The 25,856-nt window shown below is 31.3% G+C and overlaps 1 protein-coding gene across 41 annotated transcripts in view; it reads left to right on the forward strand.

The window, feature by feature from the left end:
- The window catches only part of RIMS2 (regulating synaptic membrane exocytosis 2), a 775,594-nt gene that overhangs the window by 739,937 nt on the left and 9,801 nt on the right, over positions 1-25,856 (forward strand). The window contains exon 1 of one of the 41 annotated variants that reach the window (XM_012541761.2): positions 4,262-5,020. The exons of the other annotated variants lie outside the window; for them this stretch is intronic. Coding sequence (XP_012397215.1) covers positions 4,879-5,020 — 142 coding nt within the window. The 5' untranslated portion in view covers positions 4,262-4,878. Of the gene's footprint in view, positions 1-4,261; positions 5,021-25,856 lie in introns of those variants that run through there. 41 annotated transcript variants of the gene reach the window in all.

Consider the following 25,856-nt stretch of genomic DNA (forward strand, 5'->3'; position numbering starts at 1 on the left):
AAAAAAAGATTCTTCCCATAACAAAGAACTGTATTTTTATTATTTTTTTTTCTTCTGGTAGTGTTGTGTGGCTTCAAATCTTGAAATAATATTGGCTACTGTGATGAATTTTTTATCCATAAAAGCTCTCAAAGATGAAAAGTCATATAGGATTGTTCTATGAGTCAGTAAAGAGAGTACATAGTGTTTGTGCTTCCAGAAATTATTGAACATATCCCTGTGTCTCCATGTAATGATCTTTAGATTATTTCTATTAAAAGAATTGTCATTTGTCATATTTTCAGTTCTATAACTATATTTTTAAATATAATAATAAGAAAATAAGTATATTTTAGTAAAATAATTAAAATATCATTGTAGTATATACAGATCCATTTCTGTATAGTCTATCCTCCAAGAAAGTTTAAATTGATATTTTGTTCATCTTGGATTTTTGATCTTGTAACCTTTTTTGTGGCTAATTTTTGCCAATTCAGGAAGGAATTTTTTTTCGTTTATTTTGTGACTCACCTTAAAATTATGTTTAATTAACAAGGAAGCATAATTAACTCAAAATAGTAGGTTATAATGATTCTAATATAGCACTGGCATTCACATTATAAGGCTATCTAGCAGTATATCTTATCTTCAAGAACATGTGATTTTTCAAGGGATACATGGGATGGCAGTTTCTCATCTTTCAAATAATTTTTATTTTTACATTGGTGTTGGCAGAATAGATGCTACAGTGTTATAAGAGATAATAAGGGAAAATAGCTTGTTTTGAAAATATATAAATATGATGATAGTATTGTATAAAGAAACTCATTCTGTATTATTTCCTCAGCATTCTAGATTCTATTTTAAGTAGGTAAATTATATTCCATTAATTCCTCATCTAGACTTTTAGTCTACAAACACTATCGGGTACTTCTTTCTGCCAATATTATTCCTTTTCCTTCTTCCTATTCCTTCCTTTTTTTCAATTCCATCCATAGAGTGGGCATATTTTCCTGCTTTTTTAGCCCCACACTTTGGGGGGGGATAGCGAACTTAGGTGTTAAAGACCTTTCTTGAACAAATTTATCCCAAGCTATATGAAAAGAGAGTTAGATTAATATTGAAATTTTATATGAAAGTAACCACACAGTTTCTAACATAAGGGTTGTTGCGGGCTGAAGACTGTCAGCCAGAACTTGCTCTGATAATACCCCTAGGCAGTCAGCAGGTTCAGAAATTAAGGCTCCAGCTCCATTCAGAATTGGTAAATACCTACCTAAGATTTCCTGTTTTTGTTTATTATTATATTCTCTTATTTAATTCAAAAATGGAAATAAATCTTCACAGTCCCTCTTATTTTATAAATGGATAAGTTAAGGTCCAGAGAAATGAAGTGACAGAGTCAGTAAGAAGAAAAAAAATAAAGAAGATTTTAAACCAGGTTCCATGTTTGTAGTATTCTAAGTTGCCTCTAGAAATATTCTGTTGGATGCCGCACATTTCTACTCCGTCTCCTCCAAGTCCAGTTCTTCTTCTGGCCTAAAACAGTGGATCTAGCTACAAAAATGACTTATTTATACAGACTCTAAAATCAGAATTATATTCATGTAAGAACATCTTTCCCCCCTTTATTATCTCATATTCCAACATAACAAGTGTTCTGAAAAAAATGAATGATACTGAATTTTAAATGATTAATGAAAGGTTAGAAATTCCTGTTCATTCAGTCCAAAAAAATGTGATTGGATGTTCTTAGGGATGTGATATTCTACCATATGGATAATAAATTTAGAATGGAAAGAAATTGTAGAATCATAATTCTAGAGCTAGAGGGGACTTTAAAAATCATCCCTGAAATTCCTCATTTGGTAGATATTTTATAGAAGCCCAGAGATGTTAATTAATTAAATCTGGGTAGTAACTAGTGGCAGATATAGTATGCATTCATGACATCCCACTTCAAATCCAGCATTCTGTCTGTGGCATCATACAAGATGTCTGTTTCCTAATGTGTAAATTGAGACAGTTAAATAGAATTATCACCAGAGACCCCTCTATTTCTAAAATTTGATTCTGTTACCCTATAATATGAAAAGTAATATGCAAAATTATAAGTTACTTAAGATTCAATCTCTCTAATCATAATGATAGAAGAATGTATCTAAAATTAATTAATTAGCTTATTTTATTGGAATATGTATTTTAAGAGTGTTGATGTGTGAAGAAGATAGATGATTAGGTGAGAAAATTAACTAATCTTAAATTATTAGGTGAGCAATTGTAAAATAATTTAATTGGAAGTAGAGTACTTATTTCTGTTGTTTTCTCTGATAGAATGCAAACTTTTTGAGGATCAGAACTTTTGGGAGACAGAGAAGTATCTTTGTATCTCCTGTGCTTGGCACAAGGTTGGAGCAAAATAACTAGTTGTTGAATTATTGATTTGTTAAAAAGAAATGGCTAGAATAATTCTAAATTTGAATAAAGAATTAATATAATGATATAATAAATAATTATTTAATTGATAAACTTAATGAAAGTAGTTTTACATTTTTTAATGGTTGAATTTTGGTTATTGGTATATTTCATGAGTTTTAAGAGAAGCATGTTGAACTATTTAAAAATAACCTATACGTATCATATAAGAATTAAAGTTTTTAATCAAATACACAGTTTCATCAAGGATGATCAATAAACTTAAGTACTGCTCAGTTTATTCATTGTTACTAGAGTTTCCAAAAATATGGGAGGATATTGTTATTTCTTAATAGGATGTCATGCTTCACATTTTATTTAGCTAGAACAGTGAGACTGAATTTTATATAATTTAACCTAGAGAAAGGAAAAATAAAAAGCATGAATGTGACTTAATAGTATTCAAGTAAAGAGTTATTTTAATGAAAGTTGATCAGTTGCCCTTTTAGCTGCAGAAAGAAAAGTTAAATTAGTACAGGTCTTCTCATCTCTCTCCTGAGATTCTCTAATAGTACCCATATTCGTGTTCCATCTTTACCTTATCTGTCTGTCACTCTTTCTGTTTCTGTCTCATGGATTCTGGACAACATTTGGCTTACAAAATAATCTTCCTAAGGCCCAGGGAAAACTAATCTGGGCATTCTCCTGTTGAAAAACCTTCATAGGTTCCCTTTTGCTTCTCAGGGGAAATAAAAATTCCTCCATCTGGCTCTCCATAATGTGTTACACTTCACATTTCTAGCCTTACTTTATATTATTCCCATAAAAAAAAAAATTCTGTGTTCCAGGCAAGTTGAACTACTAACTATTCCACTAATCCACATTCTTTTTCTGACAAAGAGGCAGTCTCCATGCCTGGAAGGCTCTTCCTAGGAACTCCTACAAGGCTCAATTCTGGTGCCAAAAACATTGTTGGTAGTGTTATATATCCTCAATTTATGTACATTTTATAACCCCCTTAGTAAAGTTTCACTTCCTAGAGCTCAGGGACTATTTCACTTTTATGTTCCTACATCCATAGCTCTAGTAATCATTTAATAATTTTTTTAATTGAATAAATTAAATATCAGAAAGAAGTTCTGGTGTTATGTATGATTTAAAAAAAAACTTACATCATTTGTCTAGAGAAGACTTGATTTTTCAAGGCAGAGTGTAGAATCAACATCTCTGGAAATCTGAAATAAAGGTAATATTCTTGAATGGTTAGACAAATTCCCTTCTGAATACAGGGAATTGAACTAGATTTTTCTTTAGGAATCTTTGATATATGTATTATTTACATAGATATTTTACTTGTGACATCCAAATCAGTGTTTTTTTTCCTCTGAGAAATATAAGATTTTTTAAAAATTGATTTTCAAATACCTTACATTGATGATGTCACTTTCTACACACCTCCCTCACCCTCCCCAAACAAACATATTGGTTTTTTATAGCAGTGATTTTGAAAGTGCCTAATTTTCACGTTTATGTTTTTAAAGAAACCTTAGTAAGCAGTTAGATAAAGCATTTCTTCATACCATGGGAAATTTCCTGTTTTAAGACCTGGAAAAGCAAGGCATTAAATCTAATTTAAAAAAAAAAGAAAAGAGTGAAAAGTAACTTGGTGCTTGTTTAAATGTTGCTTGCCACTTTTCAAGGATGCTTGTGTCTCCACTTTTATCTTTTTCCATCGTAATTTTTGATAAAAAAAGCAGAAAGAAGATAAAGGTACATAATTCTGCATTTTTGCAGAAGTGGTAAAATGTAAGGCTCTTTTGTGGTTTGATATGAACAACCTCCAACAATAGTTAAATCACATCTAGTTAAATCACAACTATGATTAAGGAGTACAATGCCTTTAAATTGTTCGTAGACGTGCAATGTTAAGTAACTTCAAAAAAAAAAAAAGTTTTCTAATAGGTCATTCATTTCTGAGGAGTCAAAAATGGTACATCTAATTATCTGTCCACTCCAAGTAAAAGGAAGGAAAGAGGAAAGAAGGCAATTCACTAGAGGGAGAAGACAAGTATTAATCCTGGGAGCTGTTTTTCTGAGTCCTGTGGCTGCTGCTGCTACTACCGCAGCCGCCTCCTTCTGATTGGCGGGGACAGCAGCATCAGCATCTCCCCTGTTCTGGAGAGTGGCGAGACACACAGCTTCAGCCTCCGGAACCTGTGCTCCTTCCTGGATGAGACCTTTGGTTATTTACCAAGAGCCACCGCAGTAGCCGCAGGCTGATTCCTCTTGCTACTAACGAAAGAGAGATCCCAATAGTCTTTGGATCTGGTCCCTGAGGCTGGGGCTGAGAACCCTTGCGTCCCGTGGCCACTTTCCAGCCCAGGGACAACCTCAGTTCCTCGGACCCCAGCTGCAGCTGCCACCTCGCCAGCCGCCAAGACGCCTCGAATCTTGTACCGCGGGAAAAGCGGGGCCTCTTCCAAGATGGGCCGTCAGGGCTTGGGGAGCAGTAGCACCTCGGGCCGCTCCATGCAGCGCTCCCAGAGCCGGAGCAGTCTTTCCGCCTCCTTCGAGGCACTGGCTGGCTATTTCCCCTGCATGAACTCACTGGAGGAAGAGGAAGGAGGTGGGTGAGACCCCGAGCCTCAGACTTCATCTCTTCCAGGAAGTTAGTGTTGGTGGCTAGGCTGTGGGGAGGGGGTAGAGTGGAGGGGATTGGCAGAGGAAGTAAAATTAAAGACCAATGACCTAATTACTCTAGCTTTGCTCCCTGCTCTCTCAAAGTAGGCAGTCCTGTGCTGAGTAGGAACTGTCTACTGAACTTCAAACCTTGCATCTTGCTGGCAAACCAGGATAGAAATTTATAAATCCTCAGGAGATTCGTGTGATAGAGTTGGGAAACTGTTCATGCCTGCCAGTCAAGCTTAAATGCCAAGTGCTTTAAAGTAAAACGAGGGTGGAGATGGGAGAATGGATAACTGACTTGGTTTAAGCCAGGTTAATATCCAACACGTATACTCAGTCTCACACACCCGGGAAAAGTCCAAACTTTGTTTTTTGATGAAATGATATGCATTTGAATTTTTAGACACAGTAATCCAATTATCTCCATCCGTTTTTTAATTATTCATGTCATACTGATTAGGCTAATAACCCAAAATATTATTTGTTGTTTTATGTTCTTTCATAGTATACTTTTCAATTTCTTATGAAATTTATAGAACCGAAAAGTTTTTTTTTTATTCTGTTATGAGCAAATATTCCCCTTTTTTTTTTCTTTAGCAGGTAGCACTGAAAATAGATTGAACTAAAAATTCAGTCAATATCCTGTCAACATGTATTTGAAATCCTGTATGCGTAGACAACTATAGTTGAAAATGTATGTATATATTCACATATTGAGATTTATATACATAAAATAGTTATTAACATTTTCATTTTAGTATTTATACCTTATAAGAAAAATCTTAAAATCAGTGCCTACACAACTAATTTATAATATTCTTCTCAGGAAACAAAAAGTGAGTTGCTATTGAAATTTAGAATCTCTATTCTAAAAAAAGAAACCGCAAAAAACATTGTTGAAATGAATGGTTTTTTAACTATTATTTAAGGAACTTGTCTCTCATTTTTTCTGATTAGTAGTAATTTCTAAAAGCTGTCTTCTCAATTACTTTTGCTTGCTTTACTGAAGCAGCTTAATCCATCTAGCCTCTTGACATATGAATTCTAATGAAATTTCAATTAGTTTTAACTAAGCATTTATCAGGCAATATGGCAATCCATTCTCTCAGAATTAATATTCTTCCCATTTTAATTTTCATATAAATAGTTTTTCCATTTTATAGTTTTATATTTTAATTTCATTATAAATATCAGACTTGTCCTATGACAAAAAGAATTAAGAAAACCAAATGGAGATTTTTGTTTTACTGATTTAACCTATTTGTAAGTTATCATTTGCACACATAGCAAATATGTTTAAAAATGTTTAGAAGAATTTCCATGAAAATATTTTTTCTGAAGTTATAAGGTGAGAGGACCAAATTATAAACTATATCAAAATGACATCTGATGTACATCAAAAAAAAATTTACACAAAAGTTATGTATTAAAAATGAAAAGAACCATCTTTCCCCAACCTTGATTCATAAGGAGTAATTTCAGAGAAAATTCTAATAGCCACATCCAGAAAGTTATTCCCTGTAAATTTCTTAATAGCCTGTAGTAAAAAATTACAAAAAGAGGCTATTCCTTTATAAGGGATTAGTAAAACCCCCTACAGTTCTATTTAGGTAATAGAATAAATCTTTAAGGCTGCCAAGTATATTCATTAATTTAAGATAATAGCTGAAAGTAAGATTAATCCTTGAGAAAGAACACCCTATTACTATCTGTTTGATGTGACAACATCCCCACACTTTCAAAAAGTGCTGAATGAAATATATATATAAATTGTGTAAAATCTGTTTAATTTTGAGACTCACATTTGTCATTCCTTGGGATAGCATGAGGTCTAGTAATGATGTGTTTGTTAAAAGGTAGTAAAGGTGAAACTTTCTTTGGCCCTGGAAAGGAAGACAATTTATAAACACACTCAGTTTTACCATTTTGATTATTTTCTGTTTAGCATAATAACCTATTTAATTTTAAAACATTTATCTTTTGTTTCATCTCCAAATGTTGATGTATATGTCCAAAATTGTTCTCATCTCAGTAATTTTTCTCATCTCAGCTCAGTAATTTCATTTCATTTTTTAGAAGAGATAAATAGTAGTTGCCAAATATAAGAAATTCCAAGAAACTTGTGAATAATTTCAAACCTCAGCTATCAAGAACTTTCAGGGAATGAGTTATTCCAGATAGCCATATTTTCCAGATTGTAATAATTATAATCATAACGATGATGGTAATTTATGTAGCACTTTATTATTTTCAAATTACATTACATGTTATTTCATTTGATCTTCTCAATAACACTTTGAAAGAAGTAGCCTCGATATTATTTTCCACATTTAACAAATGAGCAAATTAAAACTCAGAATTTAGTGGCTTATGCTTGGTAAAATAACTGAGGTGTCTGCTGCAAAATTTTCATCCAGATCTTTCCTAAGTAATCCACCATACTTATCAACTGACCCTTCAAGTATTAAAATATTTTTATAAAATAAAGTAGATGGTATACTTTCCTTCTTAGAGTATAGTTTATAATTCATTATCAATTTTACCTTTTTTCTGACTTGGAATCAGTATGAACACTAGTTGTTGTTTCAGTCTAAATCTATTAAAATAGTCTGTTTGCCTCTATGCTAAATGAGACCAAATTGTATACCTCAAGTGCTTATCTAGTCTAATTCTCATTGGATGGTGGATTCTTCTTTTTTTAATGTCTCCTCTCCCACTGCCAGACTGTGGTCACGTTTTTATTGCTATCAAAATATTTCCATATAATAGATTTTTCCCTTTTAACTTTTGTGGGGGGAAAATCAGACAAATAGGGTTGTTAAATTTTATGAAAAGTAAGTAGACTTTGCTTTCGTCTATATACAAATTTTGTAAGTTATAGTGAATAGACTTTGTAACATTTATTTTGTTTTCTTGAAAGGATTTTTCCATTGCTACTGCATTCCCAGTTGTATTTCAGATTGTTGAGATTGACAGTTGAATTCTGCATATAAGTATTGCTATATTATACTTTCCTTAATCATATAACTCTTAATGAATCATTAATCATGGGTGGCAACATGGTATAGTGGAAAAGAAAATTGAATTTAGAGTCACAAGACTTAGGCTTCAATCCTAACTCTGCTAGTCGCTAAATCTGTAACCGTAGGCAAGTTCCTTTACTTATTGAGACCATCTCCTCTTCTATAATAATGAAATGATTGAATTGGATGATTTCTAAGACCCTATCAAACTCAAATTTTTTGAACCTATAATTAAAAGTCTGAAAAGTAAAAACCTTAAATTTTATCCAGCAGTTGTACACATTAAAAAAACAAAAACAAAAACACACCAGAAAACAGATATGAATTGATGAAGCAATATAAACAGAGATAAAAGCATTACTGTTTACTAATGCTTTCCTTCTCAAATGACTTTATATTTAATTATTTTGTATTTATTTTTTTATATTTACTCTGTGTATAGACTTATACAGTGTGTGTATATATAGATGTGTATGCATAAATATATATATATACATGCAAAAATTTATAATAATGGATATATTCATACATACATAGCTTTTTTTCCTCCCGCATTGGAATACAAGCTCCTTGAGAGAAGGGATTATTTCTTTTCATTGTATTTGTATTCCTATAACAGTTAGAGCAATGTTAGTTGTTTAATAAATAATTTCATTTGATTACTTCAGGATTTATTTATATTATTTATATATCTTTAAGAAAATCCACTGAAAATTTTTGAAGGCAGGATGACTTATCTGCTCAAAATTCCTTTTCAGTATAAAGGTCTTCTTTATTGCACAAATTCTTATTGGTCAGTAAGGAACATTTTCTAGATTTACTCTAAATTTTTCATATATATATATATGTATTACATGTTTTACAGTGTGTATGTATATATATATATATATATATACACACACTGTAATAAAGCAAGAAACATGTTTGTCATTACATATGCTTGTGTGTATGTCTATATATGTATGACATATGTGTGTGCCATTCCAATGAAATAATAATATAAAAAGATAGTTCATCTTTAGTTGTCAAAGATTCTGTCTGAATATTTTGTTTGTGTTTTTGAAACACAAAAAGAACTCATGTGCATACCCTCTCTTAACTTTGACCATCCCTAGATCTGAGTTGTAATTTAGTTGTAACCAGCAAGATTGCTCTCAGAAAACTTAAAAGATAGAAAAGAGATACGTCTGACTGATTGAGTAATGACCAACTTTGGCTTTACAGCTTCCTCATCACTTATTTCCAATCCACATGATTAAAGAATCACCTGTTCTTTACCTTTTTTCCTTCTGTCTCCAATTATTTATGACAAACTTTTGCCCTTTAATTCTAGACTTCTAAGTGGAAGTCTAGACTCTAAGACTTTAAGTCTTTAAATCTAACTCTAAGACTTTACGCCTACATTATCCCCTCCCTATTTAGATAAATCAGTCTTTTTCTTCATTGACTCTTTCCCTTCTCCCTACAAATACCTTTTAAAATCAAAAAAGAGGCATTTGGAGATGTTCTCTTGAGTACCTTCTAAAATCCTATAATGTTATAGATACATTAAAAAAAAATCTTGAACTTTTAGATTATTCTGCTATCTTCTGTAGTTATTGTCTTCCCTTCCATGGCCGAATTTCTCAAATTGGTAGTCTGTATTCAATTCCTTATTACTAATTACTTAATTCTGCAAACTTGGCTTCTCCCATCATTTGACTAATATAACATTCCTAAAGTTCAGCAATAATATTAATGGCCAAATTTAGAGATTTTTTTCCCTTGATGGATTTAAATAGACAGAAATGGGGAAGGTCACAAGTAAATTTACAAAAATGGGAAAACACTCAAAATAAGATTAAATATGGAAATGAATTTGGCCACATTGTTGATTACACAAAGGGGAATGATGTGTTATAACACTATCAAAAGAGATTGGAGGTTGAGTCTGGAGAGACTTTAATGTTGGGTTGAGGAATTTTCATCCAATCTTTCAATAGGGATAAAGGCAAGGGGTAGGAGGGAGAGGAAAGAGGAGAAGGGAAGAAGGGGGAACTGACAATAATAAATAAGACACTCTGCTAAGTGTGAGAATACAAAAGATAGATATTCAACTCAAACATGTATTAAATAGCTTCTTCATGGAGGACACCACACTACGTACTGTGAGAGATATAAATTTTAGTTAAGCCATAGTTCCTAGGGCCTAGAGTTAAATAGTTAAATATAACTATAAATAATTAAATATAAATGCATATAATAAATTAATAAATATAAATAAATAAAATTAAATATGATAAATGGAAAACTCTAACACCAAGTACTTTAGAGGTGCAAAGCAATGTGCTATGTAAAGTAAAAGGAAAGTAACTAGCTATAGATAAGATCAATAAAGGTTTCATGGAGGAGTGAGCATTGGAATTGGAGTTTAAAGAATGAGTAGGGATTCAATAGACAAAGAAATTATGGGAGGAAATTCTAGCCATGAAGAATAATGTGAGCAGAGACAGAGAGACAGAAAAATCCAGAATGTATTTAGTAGAAGAGAATAATCCATATTGACTACCTAGTGTGGAAGTGTGGAGAGTGTGATGAGGAGTAATGAGGAATGAATCAGACTGGAAAAACAAAATGGTACCAAATTGTAGTGTCTTGAAGGCTAGGCAAATGAATTATACATTCATTTCCCAGGCCAAAAAAAAAAAAAAAAAAAAAAGCAAAGGAATCACATGATCAGATCTACATATAAGAAATGTTAATCTGCCAGAAATATAAAGGACAGATTAAGTGTGGAGAAAATGAAACCAGAATGCCTTTACTGTTGTAAGAGTCTAGAAAAATGATAGAGAGGGGCCCATATTTGGCAGTAACAAAAGAATACAAAAGAATCATCAGATATGTAATTGATGGGATTTTGTTAATTATTAGAGATGAGAGATCAGGAAGAGAAAGATTCAAAGATAGCATCAAGACTAAGATGACTTGGTCTTTGATTCATAGCCAGGAATAATGAAGTCAAAAGGAAGAACATATCTAGGGAGAAAAAGAAGCTAAAGTTTTTGATGTGATTTTGAAATGCTTTTGGGATAACAAAGTGGAAATGTGCTATAGATACTTGAAGAACTGGTACTGATAATACAGAAGAAAAATATGACTAAAATGTCAGATTTGGTACTTAGTTGAATAAAAGTGATAATAATAAGACACAGATGACAAATAAAAGTGTTGGAATTCAAATCAAGATTTTTTTCAAAAGTCTAAATCCATTCTTTTCACTATACCATGATGCTTCTCTGTCTTTTAAATATTATTTTTGAATACCAAAAAGAATTATCATTTCCTCCTATAAAGTACAAAAAAGTACAAATTCACTATTTGTGAAACCATAAATCTCTATTATGTTCAACTTGATTTTTCTTTTAAGTATGTAATAAATTTGACATGAACTTTCAAAATAATCCTATTTATTTCTTTTCTTCTTCTAGCCTTCTATCTCTTTTATTTCTTTGGTTCATTAAAAAAAATCAACCACTTTTTTCTTTTACCTTTGCTAATCCCCATGTTCTCCTCTATCAATTAACAAGCATTTATTTTGGCTTCCTATGTTTAAATCACTGTGCTTAAATGCTAAGTTCTGGAGATAGAAAGTGGAAAACAGTTCCTGCCTTTCAGGAGGTCACATTCTAACTAGAGAAACAACAGGCAAAGAAAAGATAAAATTCAGGGTAAATGGGAGGAAATCTCAGAGGGAGATAACTAGCAATGAGAGGGAAAAGAAGAAGAGTGAATTAGGGAAAGTTCTCTTGCAGAAAAAAGAAAAAAAAAGTCAACTTTATGCAAGCCAAGGAAAACAAGTTCCCATATTGTCTATGTCTAAAAATGTCTTATTTTGCACTTCTAGCCCATTACTTTGATGTCAAGGGAGAGGTAGCATGTTTTATCATTGGTATTCTAGAATTTTACACTAGTACATTTAGAATAGGTGGCCATTGCATTGATCAAAGTCCTTAAAGTCTTATGATGTTTTTTTTCTTTAAAGTGTTTTTATACCAATTGTTCTCTTGATCTTTTCCTTCAGTCCAGTTCATTTTATACTAGAATTCCAAGTGTATTATGCCAGCGGAATATAATCTTGCTTCTATTATTATGCTAGGAAGACTTTGAGTCTCCTCCTAGAAAGTCTGTCTGCTTTCTTAGAACCATCCTAGATAACTAAGAAGTTTATTACCAGTATACTGACAGAGTAATGATTTATTCTTAGCCATACCAATCCATGAAACAAAATGCAAAATGGGGTACTAAGCCCTTCAGCAGCAGAAGAATAATTATGAAAAAGGAGTTAAAAGTGACTAAATATTAAATCGTTTTTTAAAAACAATCTGTAAACTGTACTTCAGCTGTTGATATACCAGTATACTTCTCAATTGACCCTTTAACTCTCCTGGACAAATAGAATTGTAGTAATCAATATTCTCATTATTAACGAAACCATACATTAAAAGGAAACTATTGCTAAATATAAAGATAGCTCACAATTCCTCTTTGAAGCAACTAAAAGTGTTGGTTATATTTTTTATACAAATGCGTTTTATGGGACTATTGATGATCTTGGTATAAGTGTTTATTTTTTTAAGGGTTCCCATGAAAATTTTCAGCTTATATGTCAACAATGGTTACAATGTTTGAAAACATAGAGAAACTCCATGAAGAATGTGATGACTTTAAAATTAACATATCTGATGAGTTTACTGCAAAGGTGGTCATAGGGGAGAACAGCAAAAGTGAAAAAATATAGTTTGGGAGTAAAAAAATTGTTCAAAAACTTGTGTACTATACAAAGTAGATAGACATCATTATAATCACAATTGACTAAAAGGTTTTGAGAATTCAAGAAATACAATATTTATTATTTGTTGAATATAAAGAAACATTTGATTTTGTAAATCAATACCCTGTCTTATAGACTTTCTACTAACAAAGTATCTCCTATAAACATCAGAATATAGGACTTCCTGAAAAATATGATGAGGATTTTTGTACAGTAACCCTCTGATTATAAATGTAAAATGAAGAAAAAAATGTATGCTTGCTAACAATATTTGCCACTTTCATGGAGGATATCAATTCCCATTAAGTAATTAACAGAAATATTTCATTCCTAGCTTTTCTAAAATTCTATTCAGTTTGTTAACTTCTTTCTTATTTAACTTTTTAAATTTGTTGAGTCCTGAAAGGGACACATTGAATTGATATACTATTATAATTGTGCTACCTACTTGTAGATAATGTATTTTTTTCTTAGATTCTTCTTTCTAATACATTCTGTAATCTCCCTGTTTTATAGATAAATTCATCCCATTAATATTCACAGTTGTGATTTTTAAAAATTCTATCTTTCTTTTCACTATATACTTAAGATTTTTCATCTCTTTATATTCTAAACCCCTTGTTTCAAAGAAGAATGTGGAGGAAGAAAGGGAATAATTTAAACATTAGTAATTTGTTATTAAAGCAATGTGATGTTTTTTCCTTTCCCCCCCATTTTCAGATTTTGGCTAAAACATCTCTAAAATGTTTTCTTTAAGAAATAGGATTTTTTAAATTTATATCTTTTATTTTTATATCACCTATATTTTTTTCTTTCATTTCCCTCTAGAGGCATCCCTTAAAGATTTTTTTTAAAAGAAAAAATCAATAAAAGAAATTAACCCATTGAAAAAAATCTGAGGTTATATAAAATGTCCCATACCCATGGACATACTGCCTCTAAAAATAGAAATTTTCATGGACTCAAGCATCATATTTTCTATCTTTTGTTAAAAGTTCTTTATTCTTCAACTTTTTTTCATAAAGAACTCAAACTTCATATTCTGTCTCTTACTTCATTGCTTGGATCTATTTTTGAAGTTCTTATAGCCAAAATATTCCTTTTTCCTGAAATTCTACTTGTACTTGCTATGGAATTACTCTTTTCTGGATTTACCTTTTGGGCTTCTCTTAACCTATAGTATTTTTTATTCTATGTTTTCTTATATCTGCAGCCTCAGTTTTTACTCAGAATTTTGTGCCAAGATCAGGCTCTTCCCCCTCTACACTCATATATGATTTGTCAATCCTGCCAATCTGAAGCCTAGATACCAGTAGTCTTGTCACAATTTTGGGCAATGGTTAGTACCAGTTCTTGTGCTCTGTTGCATTTCCTATCTTTTCCTGTTGGCTTTAGCCCTATCTCAATCTCCTTTTCTTTGTGTGGAATCTGATTCGATCCCCTGCTGTTACCTTGACAGATGTCAGCAATTGCAGTGGTCTCCGACTTCTTGGAGGATCTTTGGAATAGGCTGCTTAGATGTTGCACCATCTCTCTTTTATGTCAGTCACTGCCAGGAGCTAGTCCTGGCTTTTAATATGGCTCCCAAAAGCAATAGTAGCTCCAAGCCCTAAATCATATATGTCCTGCTCAATCTCAAATTCTTACTGTGACTGTCAGGGCAAGATCAGCTAAAGGTTCTTTCCTTTAGCTCCCAGGTTGCTGCTCAGAGCACCCAAAAGCTTCTCAGTCCTGTAAGGAAGAACTGTTGCTGTTGTTTGTTGCTCATTCTCAAAGAGGATCAAAGACATCTGGAAGGTGCTATCCTGACTTGCAAGTGACTTTTTAATTTAAGTGAGACATCAATGGGCAAAGTCACTAGCCTTGCTTTCTTCCCCATGGTCATCAGAATGCATCAATCAAGACCACTTGAGATAGTTCCAGATTCAGTGGGAGGCCTTGGCCTTTTTAAGCTAATCTCTTCTCCAGGTCTTAGTTTGTCTGACACCAAGACCATTCAGTAATTAAGAACTGGGTAAAAATTGTGGGAAAATGTGATCTACGTTGCCTTCACAAAAGAATCAATCTGAAAGAGAAGACCTTCAGAATTTCTGGCCAAAAGTAGAGGCATTTACTGGCATTTACCTTTGATTTTATTTGATCTTGGTTTTATCTGGTGCGAGACCATGGATAAAGATAACTCACAATTCCTCTTTGAAGCAACTAAAAATGTTGGTTGTATTTTTTATACAAATGCATGTATCTTAAGTACAAATGCTTAAATCTTTATGTGTATGTTTGTTAGGGAAGCCAGACTGTTCTTTTTGTTTGTTTGTTTGTTTGTTTGTTTTTTGTTTTTTGTTTTTTTACACATTGCCATCTTATTAAGAATATCACTTAAGACCAGACTTTTGACTTTTTATTGACTATCCTCCATGCCGAATTCCTTTCCTGATCCCTGTATTTGTAAGTACTATTCCTCACACTATCCTCAAATTGTGTTTGGATTTCCTTTTATGTATTTACTTTTTTCATGCAGTTTCTTCCCAACAGAATGTAAACTGCTCAAGGGCAGCAGCTATTTCCTTTATCTTTGTATCCTGTCAATCACATATTTTACTTTGAACATATTCTTTTCCAAAAAAACTGGACAGCTCTGGGTTCTTGTAATGACCCCAAACTTCTTCCCTGTATCAAGAGCCATTATTTTAAATAGCAGTATTCATTTGGTAATGTTATATAATAATAATCCACAGACTAATATCATTTCTAAAGAAGTGAAGATGAGGATCACTCAAAAAGCAATTGAGAGGTTCCTAGTGGACATGAGCAAGCTATGACATATTATCAATGAAAAACTGGCATAAAAATAGAGTGAAAATTATCATTAAAAATGTTTAATGGGGGGCAGAGAATATGAACAGGTGTACCAATTATTTAACAAAAATGAGGGTTAAATGATGACGGTCTTTCTGCCCATTAATATTCATAAATTGTCAAGGAGACACAAGTAGTCCCAAAATATGGGTAGACCATGTGAGAGGACATGAAAAAGAGTGATATAGGCTTGCCAAGGATGGATATGAATTATGAGGGGAATGAATACCAATATCCATGAGATCATGGATTCAAAGGAATAATAAATTCAGTTGAATATTGGTGAAAGAATTATATTTTTTATAAACTCTAAAAAATTATTCATAATGGGTTTTGTTTTATATAACATTCCATTTTAGTACATTTAATCTTGGTACTGATGAGTGATTCTCTCTTTTCATTGTTTTCAGGTGTGTCATGGAAAATGTCCAAGAATTCTGGGGCATTTATTTTTGAGTTTCCCATTTCATTTAATAAAAGCAAAATGGTCATGTTTACTAGTAAACTTATCATGTGGAATTGCTACATGAAGAATTATCTTGTAATATATTATTTATTAATATATTGCTATATTATATTTAATACTATATTATTTATTCTATATTACCATATATTTATACTATATATTTATACCATATTATTTATACTATTTCACATATAAAGATTGAATTGTCTTCTAATTATGTGTAATAAAAGTTAAAAATGATACCATTTAAACTCATTTTCGTTCTTTCAAGATTATGCAAGTTAAGGACCAAAATTGGTTATTAAATTACTTATAAAAAAAGACCTTAGCACTAATATATAATATAATCATAATATCATTTATATGGTAGTTTCCAATATTTTTGGTGGATGTTAGCTCCTGAGGCACATAGCAGGTAGAATGGGACTCATTTGATTCTATTTAAATGAGAATATTTAATGGATAAAATTTTTAAAGGATTAGAATGTTTAAATGTTCCATGATAAAAATGGAATAAAACATGGATAAAGGGAAGGAGGGAAAGGTGAGTCAGAGACCCAATTTTATCAAAAAGAGAATAGAATTGATAATTCTAATATGTGACCTTGATTTTGTAGTTTTCTGTTCCATTAAAAGTGGCATAAACAGCTGTCACAGTGATTTGATTTCAGTTAAACTCAGAAGAACTGTGGGAAATCAGCTGTCAGCTTCCATTAATTTGAATTAAAAGCATAAATGAACAGTATAAATAAAATTGCCAAATTTTGTTCTGTATTTTTTTAGATTTAACTGTTAAATTGTAAGTGATTCTACTTAATAGTTACTGTAACAAACATTTAGGATTAAAACCATATATCCACTTCTGTCTAAGTCATTAATTGTATTAATTGTACCATTAACGTTAGTAGATTCATACTACATACCTGAAAATATAAATTTCTACATATGGTAGATTTGCAGCAATAAATGTGTGCTTATCTTCTTTTTCTCACTTTTGAGAAGTTTAATTTAAATCTTTTATTTCTTAAAATTAAGGAGATTCTACATTTTGCAAGCTGTTAAATACAAGAAAAGGAAAAGTTAATTGCTTTAGGATTCATTCTTCAATTTTTCTTCAGAGACTTTTGTGTTATGAGATGGAGAAAGAATTTGGTTGTGGAACAGTACATTGTACTTGGAGTAGAAGAAACCTAACTCAAATTCTCTTCCCTTTTTTTTATTAACCATGTCAACATGGTGGTAGGCAAGTTACTTCATCTGTCTGAGACTCAGTTTCCCCATGTATAAAATGGAAATAATAAGATCCATAGTAATGACCTTTCAAGGTTATTATAAAATCAAGTTACCTTGTGTATATAAAGCATTCTGTAATACTTTAAACTGCCATATTAATTTTTATCACAATTTTTATAAGGTCAAGGACTGTTTTATTCTTCTGTGTACCCTCATGTCAACTAATACATTAAATATGTAAGTGAATGAATAAATCACATCCCTGTTTCTATCTTCAAAGCAGAAATTTTATAAAAAGTAAATCTTTTATATATTTGAAATTTCGCTCCAATTTCTTATATTGTTTTCTTTATCAGTGAATTGTGCCATTTTTCACCATTGATGCATTTTAATTAAAATTGCCCTAATAAAAGAGTGATGTGACTAATCTGTAAGAATTGCTTAAGATAGTAAGGTGTTAAAGGAATAGATCCATATTGTTGGAAATTTCCCCCAACAGGAATTCTATGTTGAAACCAAGGTTCCAGATAAAATCCTGAATTTTTTTCTTTAACACAATATTTCTACAAATTATAAATTGCAGTGATGAAAGTTATATATCTTTTTTTTTTTATTTAATAGCCTTTTATTTACAGGATATATACATGGGTAACTTTACAGCATTAACAATTGCCAAACCTCTTGTTCCAATTTTTCACCTCTTACCCCCCCACCCTCTCCCCTAGATCTCAGGATGACCAGTAGATGTTAAATATATTAAAATATAAATTAGATACACAATAAGTATACATGACCAAAACGTTATTTTGCTGTACAAAAAGAATCAGACTCTGAATTATTGTACAATTAGCTTGTGAAGGAAATCAAAAATGCAGGTGTGCATAAATATAGGGATTGGGAATTCAATGTAATGGTTTTTAGTCATCTCCCAGAGTTCTTTTTCTGGGCATAGCTGGTTCAGTTCATTACTGCTCCATTTGGAAATGATTTGGTTGATCTCGTTGCTGAGGATGGCCTGGTCCATCAGAACTGGTCATCATATAGTATTGTTGTTGAAGTATATAATGATCTCCTGGTCCTGCTCATTTCACTCAGCATCAGTTCGTGTAAGTCTCTCCAGGTCTTTCTGAAATTATCCTGTTGGTCATTTCTTACAGAACAGTAATATTCCATAATATGATGAAAGTTATATATCTAAAAATGTTACTTTTATACATACAGTTTATAATTATAATATTAGTAAAATATATATTACAAATATAAATTGATTGTTTTGGTCAGGAATTCTTCATGCTTTTATTGTTATCATAAACCTTAAGATGTACAGAGGTAGTTCAGGTATAGATCCATTACATGTAGAGCTGAAAAGGATCTTAGAAATCATCTAATCTAACCCTCACATTTTACAGATTAAGAAACTGAGTTCCAAGAAGTGCTACCTACATTAGCAACTAACAGAATCAGAATTTTATTACACAGATCCCCTGGCTATATAACCAGTGATCTTTTTATGATACTCTACTCATAGAGCTCCTACAAAACATAAGGAACCTAAAATAATTTAGTTAGTAACTTGATTATTTATGCTTGAAGTTGCTATTCTACTTTTTGGCTTTCAAATATTGTTTGGGGATACTGAGCTTCACAAAATCCTGTTCTGCTGCCTTACCTCAGCATGAATGTAAGTTCTTCAAGACCTGTGCCAATGGAACATAAGCTCTGGGAAATTCTACTGTGTTGGAAAGGTTTCAGATATGATCCCAGTGACAGAGTCTGCTTTCTGAGGAATAGTCAAGATAATTAGGTACTGAGCAACTCATTAACAATGTCCATCAAGTATCACTTGAAGATACTTTCTTTGACCATGACATACATGGACCAAAAATAAAATGCAAAAGGTACTCCGTCCTATCAGGGTCTCCTCTACTTTTGCTGAAATAGTGTCAGATAAAGGGGCATATGATAATGAGAAGCATATGTTTTTGGAGAATCTGCAAACTTTTCATTAACTATTGATTCTCCAAATATGACTTTTGTCCAATAACTATCAAAAGATCTTAATCAAGTCAATATTTATAGTCTCACTACAAACACAATCAGGACACAGAGGAAATTTGCAACCAAATTGAAGCATAAGTCATATTTGGAAAAACACAGGAGTTGGTTTTCATCATATGTCCAAAGATGACAAGAGACATTTCATGGCTATTTCTTAATCTTTAATTACAGTTATGATGATCATTTGTAAAAGACCTACCACAAAAATAGAATTTATACAGAATATCTGTTATATAAAATGAATTGACCAATAAATAAAATAATTTTGCTTATTTCATTTCAGCTATTTTCCAGTTGTGTCTGACTCTTCATGAGCTCCTTTGGAATTTTTGTGGCAAAGATACTGGAATGATTTGCTATTTCTTTCTTCAGTTCATTTTACAAATTAGGAAACTAAGGCAAAAAGGGTCACAGAAATAGTACATGTCTAAGGCTGGATTTGAACTCAGGAAGATGAATTTTCCTGACTATAGGCCTGGTACTTTTTCCATTGTGCCACCTAGCTGCCTTGAATAGCAAATATTAGACATCTCTAATATGTCCCTATTTTGTCCCTGGAGATATAAAAGCAAAACTGAAGTATCATGGAAATTAAAATCTTCCAAATGAGATAAAGTCTACAAATGTAAAAGAATATAGAATATAAGAAAAAAGTACACTTTAATTTTGGGAGAATTGTACATTAGCATTTATGACTAGGAAAAATATCATGTAGAAAATAATATTTAAGCTAATCTGAAAGACTAAGGGAATTCTTTCCCTGTATTATTTTCTTTTCCTCTTTTCTTTCTTTTTCTTCTTTGATCTTTTTGAACTATAGATTTTGTAATGATATCACTGGATCAATTAGTATATACAATTTAGTCATGTGGATGGCATAGTTCCACATTGCTTCTTAGATTTGCTGGACCAAGTTGCAACTACACCAATCATGTATTAATATAAATGTTTTCCTGCAGTTCTACTGACAATCGTAATTTTACTTTTTATAATTTTTGCCAATCTGATGATTGTGAGATGGAACATCAAAGCAATTTGTATTTCTCTGTTTTTTACTGATTTAGAGCATTTTTCATATGACTGTTGCTAGTTCTATTTCATTAAAGAGCTACTTATTTGTATCTTGAAACAATTTGTCAACTGGGCTATGGTTCTAGTTCTGATCAGTTTGGATGTAAGACTTTTAGTAAAGAAGCACACAAAGATTTCCCACCCCCACCCCCAATTACCCATTTCCCTTCTGATTTTAGGTGCACTAGTTTCATTTATGCAAGAACTCTTTAAATTTATGTAATCAAAACCATCCATTTTGTCTTCTATTATTACCTTTTAATTCTTCCTTCTTTGAACTCCTTCTACATTCATGGCAATGAGAGGTAATTTCATCCTTATTAATTCAATTTGTAAATAATGTTGTTTTTTGTGACTAAGTTATGTATCCATTGAAATTTTCTCTTGATATATCATATGAGATATTGATCTTTACCTAATTTTAATTCTAAGACAACTCCATTCTTCTCAGTATTGGGAATGAGTGAATTTTTGTTGAATAGTCATTATCCTAGTTAGCTATGGTCTTGAATTTATTAACACTATGCTATTCTTGCTTTGCTTCTGTAAATTTTATAGCTAAGCTCTTGTATTGATTAACTTCTGTATTTTTTAACCAGTTACCCATGTTTTTGCTGGTTTAGTTTGAGATCTGGTATTGCGAGGCCACCTTTCATTTTTTTTTTATTATTTCCCTTGAGATTTTTTACTTTTTATTATGACAGGAGAATTTGTGTGTGTGTGTGTGTGTGTGTGTGTGTGTGTGTGTGTGTGTGTGTGTTGGATTGCTGTCTGTTTGGGGTTTTTGTTTTGTTTAGCTTTGTAAAATAATCCTTTTTTTTTTTTAGTTGTTATGGCTCTGAATAAGTAAATCAAATTAGGTAGTCAGTTATTACTTTTGCCTTTTTGGAACAGCCTGATTCCAAACAATTTATATTTCTCCAGTGATTTAAGTGTGTTTTTCTTTTGAAAACAGAGTCTTATAATCATATACTTATGGTTCCTCTATGTGTTTTAATAATTAGATTCCTAAATACCTTAATTTCCCTATCACTTCCTGCTAGGTTTCATTAGCAATATGTAGAAGTGATATTCATTCCCTTTTAAATCAGTCTGTCTAACTGGATTTATTTTATTTCCCATAACTTTGTGAAGTTATTGTTTCAACTAATTTTAGTTGACGTTAGTTAAGTTCTCTAGACAGGCCATCATACCTTCTGCAAAAAAGTAATCATTTTGTTTTTTTCTTTCTTTTTTCTAATTTTTTTTCTTTTCTATTGCTATAACTACCATTTCTAACATTCTGTTAAAAAGCATTAATGCTAATGAATACCCCTGCCTTATCCCTGACTAATTAGAAAGGCCTCTATTCTTAGCACTTATTTTAAGATAGATACTACTTATCATATTAAGGAAAAGACCATTTATTCCTAAGCTTTCTAGTGTGGCTTTAAAAAGAAAAAAACAAATGTGTTGGCTTTTGTTAACCAATATTGCCATAATCATGTGAGGTTTTTTTAGTCATTTTTATTACCAATATAGACTTTTAATTCTATTTATAATTTTCATATACTGAGCTAACTATGCATTCCTAGAATAAATCTAACTTCATCATAGCACATAAATTTATTAATGTATTATTGTAATGTCTTTGCTAATATTTTATTTAATATTTAATATTGATATTGCTTAGAGGTATTTTAGTAGCTTTCTGTCTCTGCTTCATCTCTTCCTGATATTAGAATTATTCTGTGAATACAATTCACTTGTAAATTGTCTTGCCCTTCTTTTTTTATCCATCTATGAAAGTTCATTTTTGACTTGTTCAATTTCTTTTTCTTATATTTGGTTATTTTGATGAATAAGTTACTCAGTTAACCTGGATATGTAATATTTTCATAAATATATCATCCATGTCAGCTAAGTCATTCATGTCAAACCCAAATACAAATGTATCTGTACAGCTACATGTTGATTTAGAAAACCTTAAATTTTAATCTAATTGGGAGATAATGAAGAAGTTTAAGAATACTTTGAGGCCTTGAATTTGACATCTGATCTATATTATTACTTTTATTGACATGTTATTTGACAAAAAAAAAATCCCATTGTCTCTTATTTCCTCTTATTGTAAATTTTCCTTTTAATTTTTGATAATAATTTTTAAAATGAGATTATAACTAGCTATTTTTTTAGCTTGATCATCTAAATTTATATATCTTTTATTTTCTTTTTTAATAATCACTTCCTTTGTTATATTTCTGTTTTGGGGTTGTTTGAATTGTTGCTTTTTTAGGTTTTTAATTGTATGCCTGGTTTATTGATCTATTTCTTTCTTACTTATGAAAGCACTTAACAATGTAAATTTAGCAGCCTTTACTACATTTGCTGTATCACATAAGTTTGGATATGTTGTCTCTTTGTGTCATTTTGTTATATGAAATATTCCAAAAATATGAAAAAAATTCAGATCTTATTAATATAAACAATTTTAGGCCTTCTGCTTGGTTTTTTTTTAATGTTTTATGAAATTAAGATATACACTTGATCCTCATTTTTCATAAACTCTATATTTGTAAATTCATCTATTTGCTAAAATTTATTTTTAATCCCCAAATCATGGATTGGCACAAAATGACAAAAAACAAAACAAAACAAAACAAAACTCACCTGATACACATATTCTTAGCTGAGGTCAAATAAATCAATAATGCCTTCTTGTTTCAGCTCTCGTAATATAAACAAATATCCTTTATGCAGTTTATTTAGACACTTGTTTATCCATATTTTTTTGTTCTCTTTATTGGTATTTTCCTGAAAATTGCTTCAAAATGTAGTCCTAGGCAACTTCCTGAGGGCAAGAAGTCTGAGAGGTGCCTTAAGGAAAAAATACATATTTAAGATATGCTTTACTCAGCCATGAGTTACAGTGCTGTTGGCCACAAATTTAAGGTTAATGAACTGGTTAGGGAGTATTGTGACATTGAACAAAAGTTCAAACATAGATTTTCTCTTTTTACTTATTTCAAGGATTTTTGATATATTTTGATTTTTGATATATTTTTTATGAGATACTTTGTTGGAAGATATCCTTCAAGGTATAATGTTACTCTGATAAGTAAATTTTTTCTGTAATTAACAGACAGTAAGCAGAGTAGGATCTTGTGTTCTCTTTATTCTTGAGTCAATTATATAAATTAGTGATTTGGTCTATTATAGAATATTGTCTATGAATGCTTGATATTTTCAAATCTTTATCTGGGTACCTTCAATTATGAACATGAATCAGTTAATCTCATAAAAAATTTTGTAGAAAGTAGAAAGTAGACCTAAGGGCTAGTAGTTTTTATTGGTAGCAAAATACTTTTAAGCAACAATATGACAGACAGATACTTTCACATATTAGGTAAAAAGTACTATAATGATTTAATGTTTACTATTATTCATGTAGCCAAAAGGTTTTGGTATTAAGAAATAAAATAATCATATCTTATTATTTTAAATATTTATGGGACAAGTGCTGTATCTTCTATAAAATTTAAATGAAACTTTTTAAGTGACTAACTTATGTTTTGGAATAGAACCTAGAAGTCTGTTGTAATCTAAAGATGGGTTTTGAGTCTCAAAAGGGGAAGGAACTGAAATAGTCATGGGCACAAGTAGGCCACAGCATACTAAAAACATAATGGTGCAAAAATGCTGTATAATATTCTGAAAGTGTTCCGTTAAAAGTTGACTGATTCTATAGGAAAAATGATGAATAACAAATGGGAAAATTGAGTGCTGCAATGGTACTTTCCTAAAAGATCCAAGGAAAAATCTCAGGAACATTGAGGAGAACCTTTATGGAAGATTATGGAAGAACATGCACAAAAAACACAAAGGACAAAATGGCACAGATGGCTTGTATTTTGGCATTGGAGGGAGAACCTACATCAATGAGATTATGTATCCATCTGTACATCATTTTAATGTATCTTGTTATTTATCATCTGTGTGTAACCCTAGCACAATTGACTTTACTGAGAAACTGGGTGTGGTTCAATCAATGTGAAACCACCAATATATTAGACTCAATAAATCTGTAGTCTCCTAAGGTAACTGTATATTTTAAGGAGTTGCTTAGTTTTTTAAATAATTAATTTTCAGTGTCACAATAATTAATTTATTTCACATCATATCTGTTACTATTAAATGAAGCATTCATTGAGAATGTATAAATTTCTACTTTCGACATACTCCTTATGCCAATATCAGTACAACATGTTTACTATCTTTTGGATATTTTTTAAATAATAATTATAAAAATAGCTTATTCTTATATAGTACTTTAGGATTCATCAAGTATTTTATTCACATGTATTTTATGAGGTAAGTAATAAAAATAATATTTTCCTCATTTTACAGATGAAGAAACTGGGACTCCAAGAAGTAAAATGATTTGTATAAGTAGTAAATGAGCCCAAGGGCTACACAAGATTTTTGTTTTTTTCCATTATTCTTCTTCTTGCACTTTCACCTCCAAGTTCTTTTCCTCATTCCGGTATTTGAGGTTCTTCATAATTCAATTAATTCCAGTTTTCCTGACCAATCTCATCTTCTACTATCCCTCCAATATTTAAATTAGACATTATCTCCTCCCAGTCTCCTTTGTCTGTCATGTCTGTCATTTGCACTTCTGTTTTCTATGTTCTACTTCCCTTCCTAAAATATTCTGAGTTTCCAAAAAATGTCAACTCAGGTCCCAATTCCTTTCAGTCCATATTTTGTTCTATTTGTCATCTTTATTTAAAAAGTCTATTCTAAAAATCTATTTGTTCTTAAGAAATAATTGAGGCAGGGGATAAGATAAGATTTGGAACATAGTCCCATAAAATCAAGATAGAGTGTTTTAGATCTTCCTAAATGACACCTTTACAACATAACTTCATTTTGATTTGGAGTCAATTCCTAGAGTGAAAGATAGGTACTTTATTCAAATACTTATACCACCAATAAATGTAAATATTTGAGAAGCAATAAGGTGCAACTGAATATTAAATATTGCCCCTTTTAGTGAAGACCTGCTTAGACCTTTTAGTGGAGTGCTTTATAAATGGTGTTTAACTAACTGACTGATTTACCAGTGTGATCTTGGGCAAATCACTTAAATTCCCTTGGCCTCAGTTTCTCCATCTACAAAATGATGCAGTTGGCTTGAGAGCCTCTTAGGTCTCTTTGGACTCTAGAATTTTGACTCTTTGATGTTGTATTGTATTAGCCTCCTTGTTATTTCATTACT

The sequence above is a fragment of the Sarcophilus harrisii genome, chromosome 1 (genome assembly GCF_902635505.1).
Source record: "Sarcophilus harrisii chromosome 1, mSarHar1.11, whole genome shotgun sequence".
NCBI classification, from domain to species: domain Eukaryota; kingdom Metazoa; phylum Chordata; class Mammalia; order Dasyuromorphia; family Dasyuridae; genus Sarcophilus; species Sarcophilus harrisii.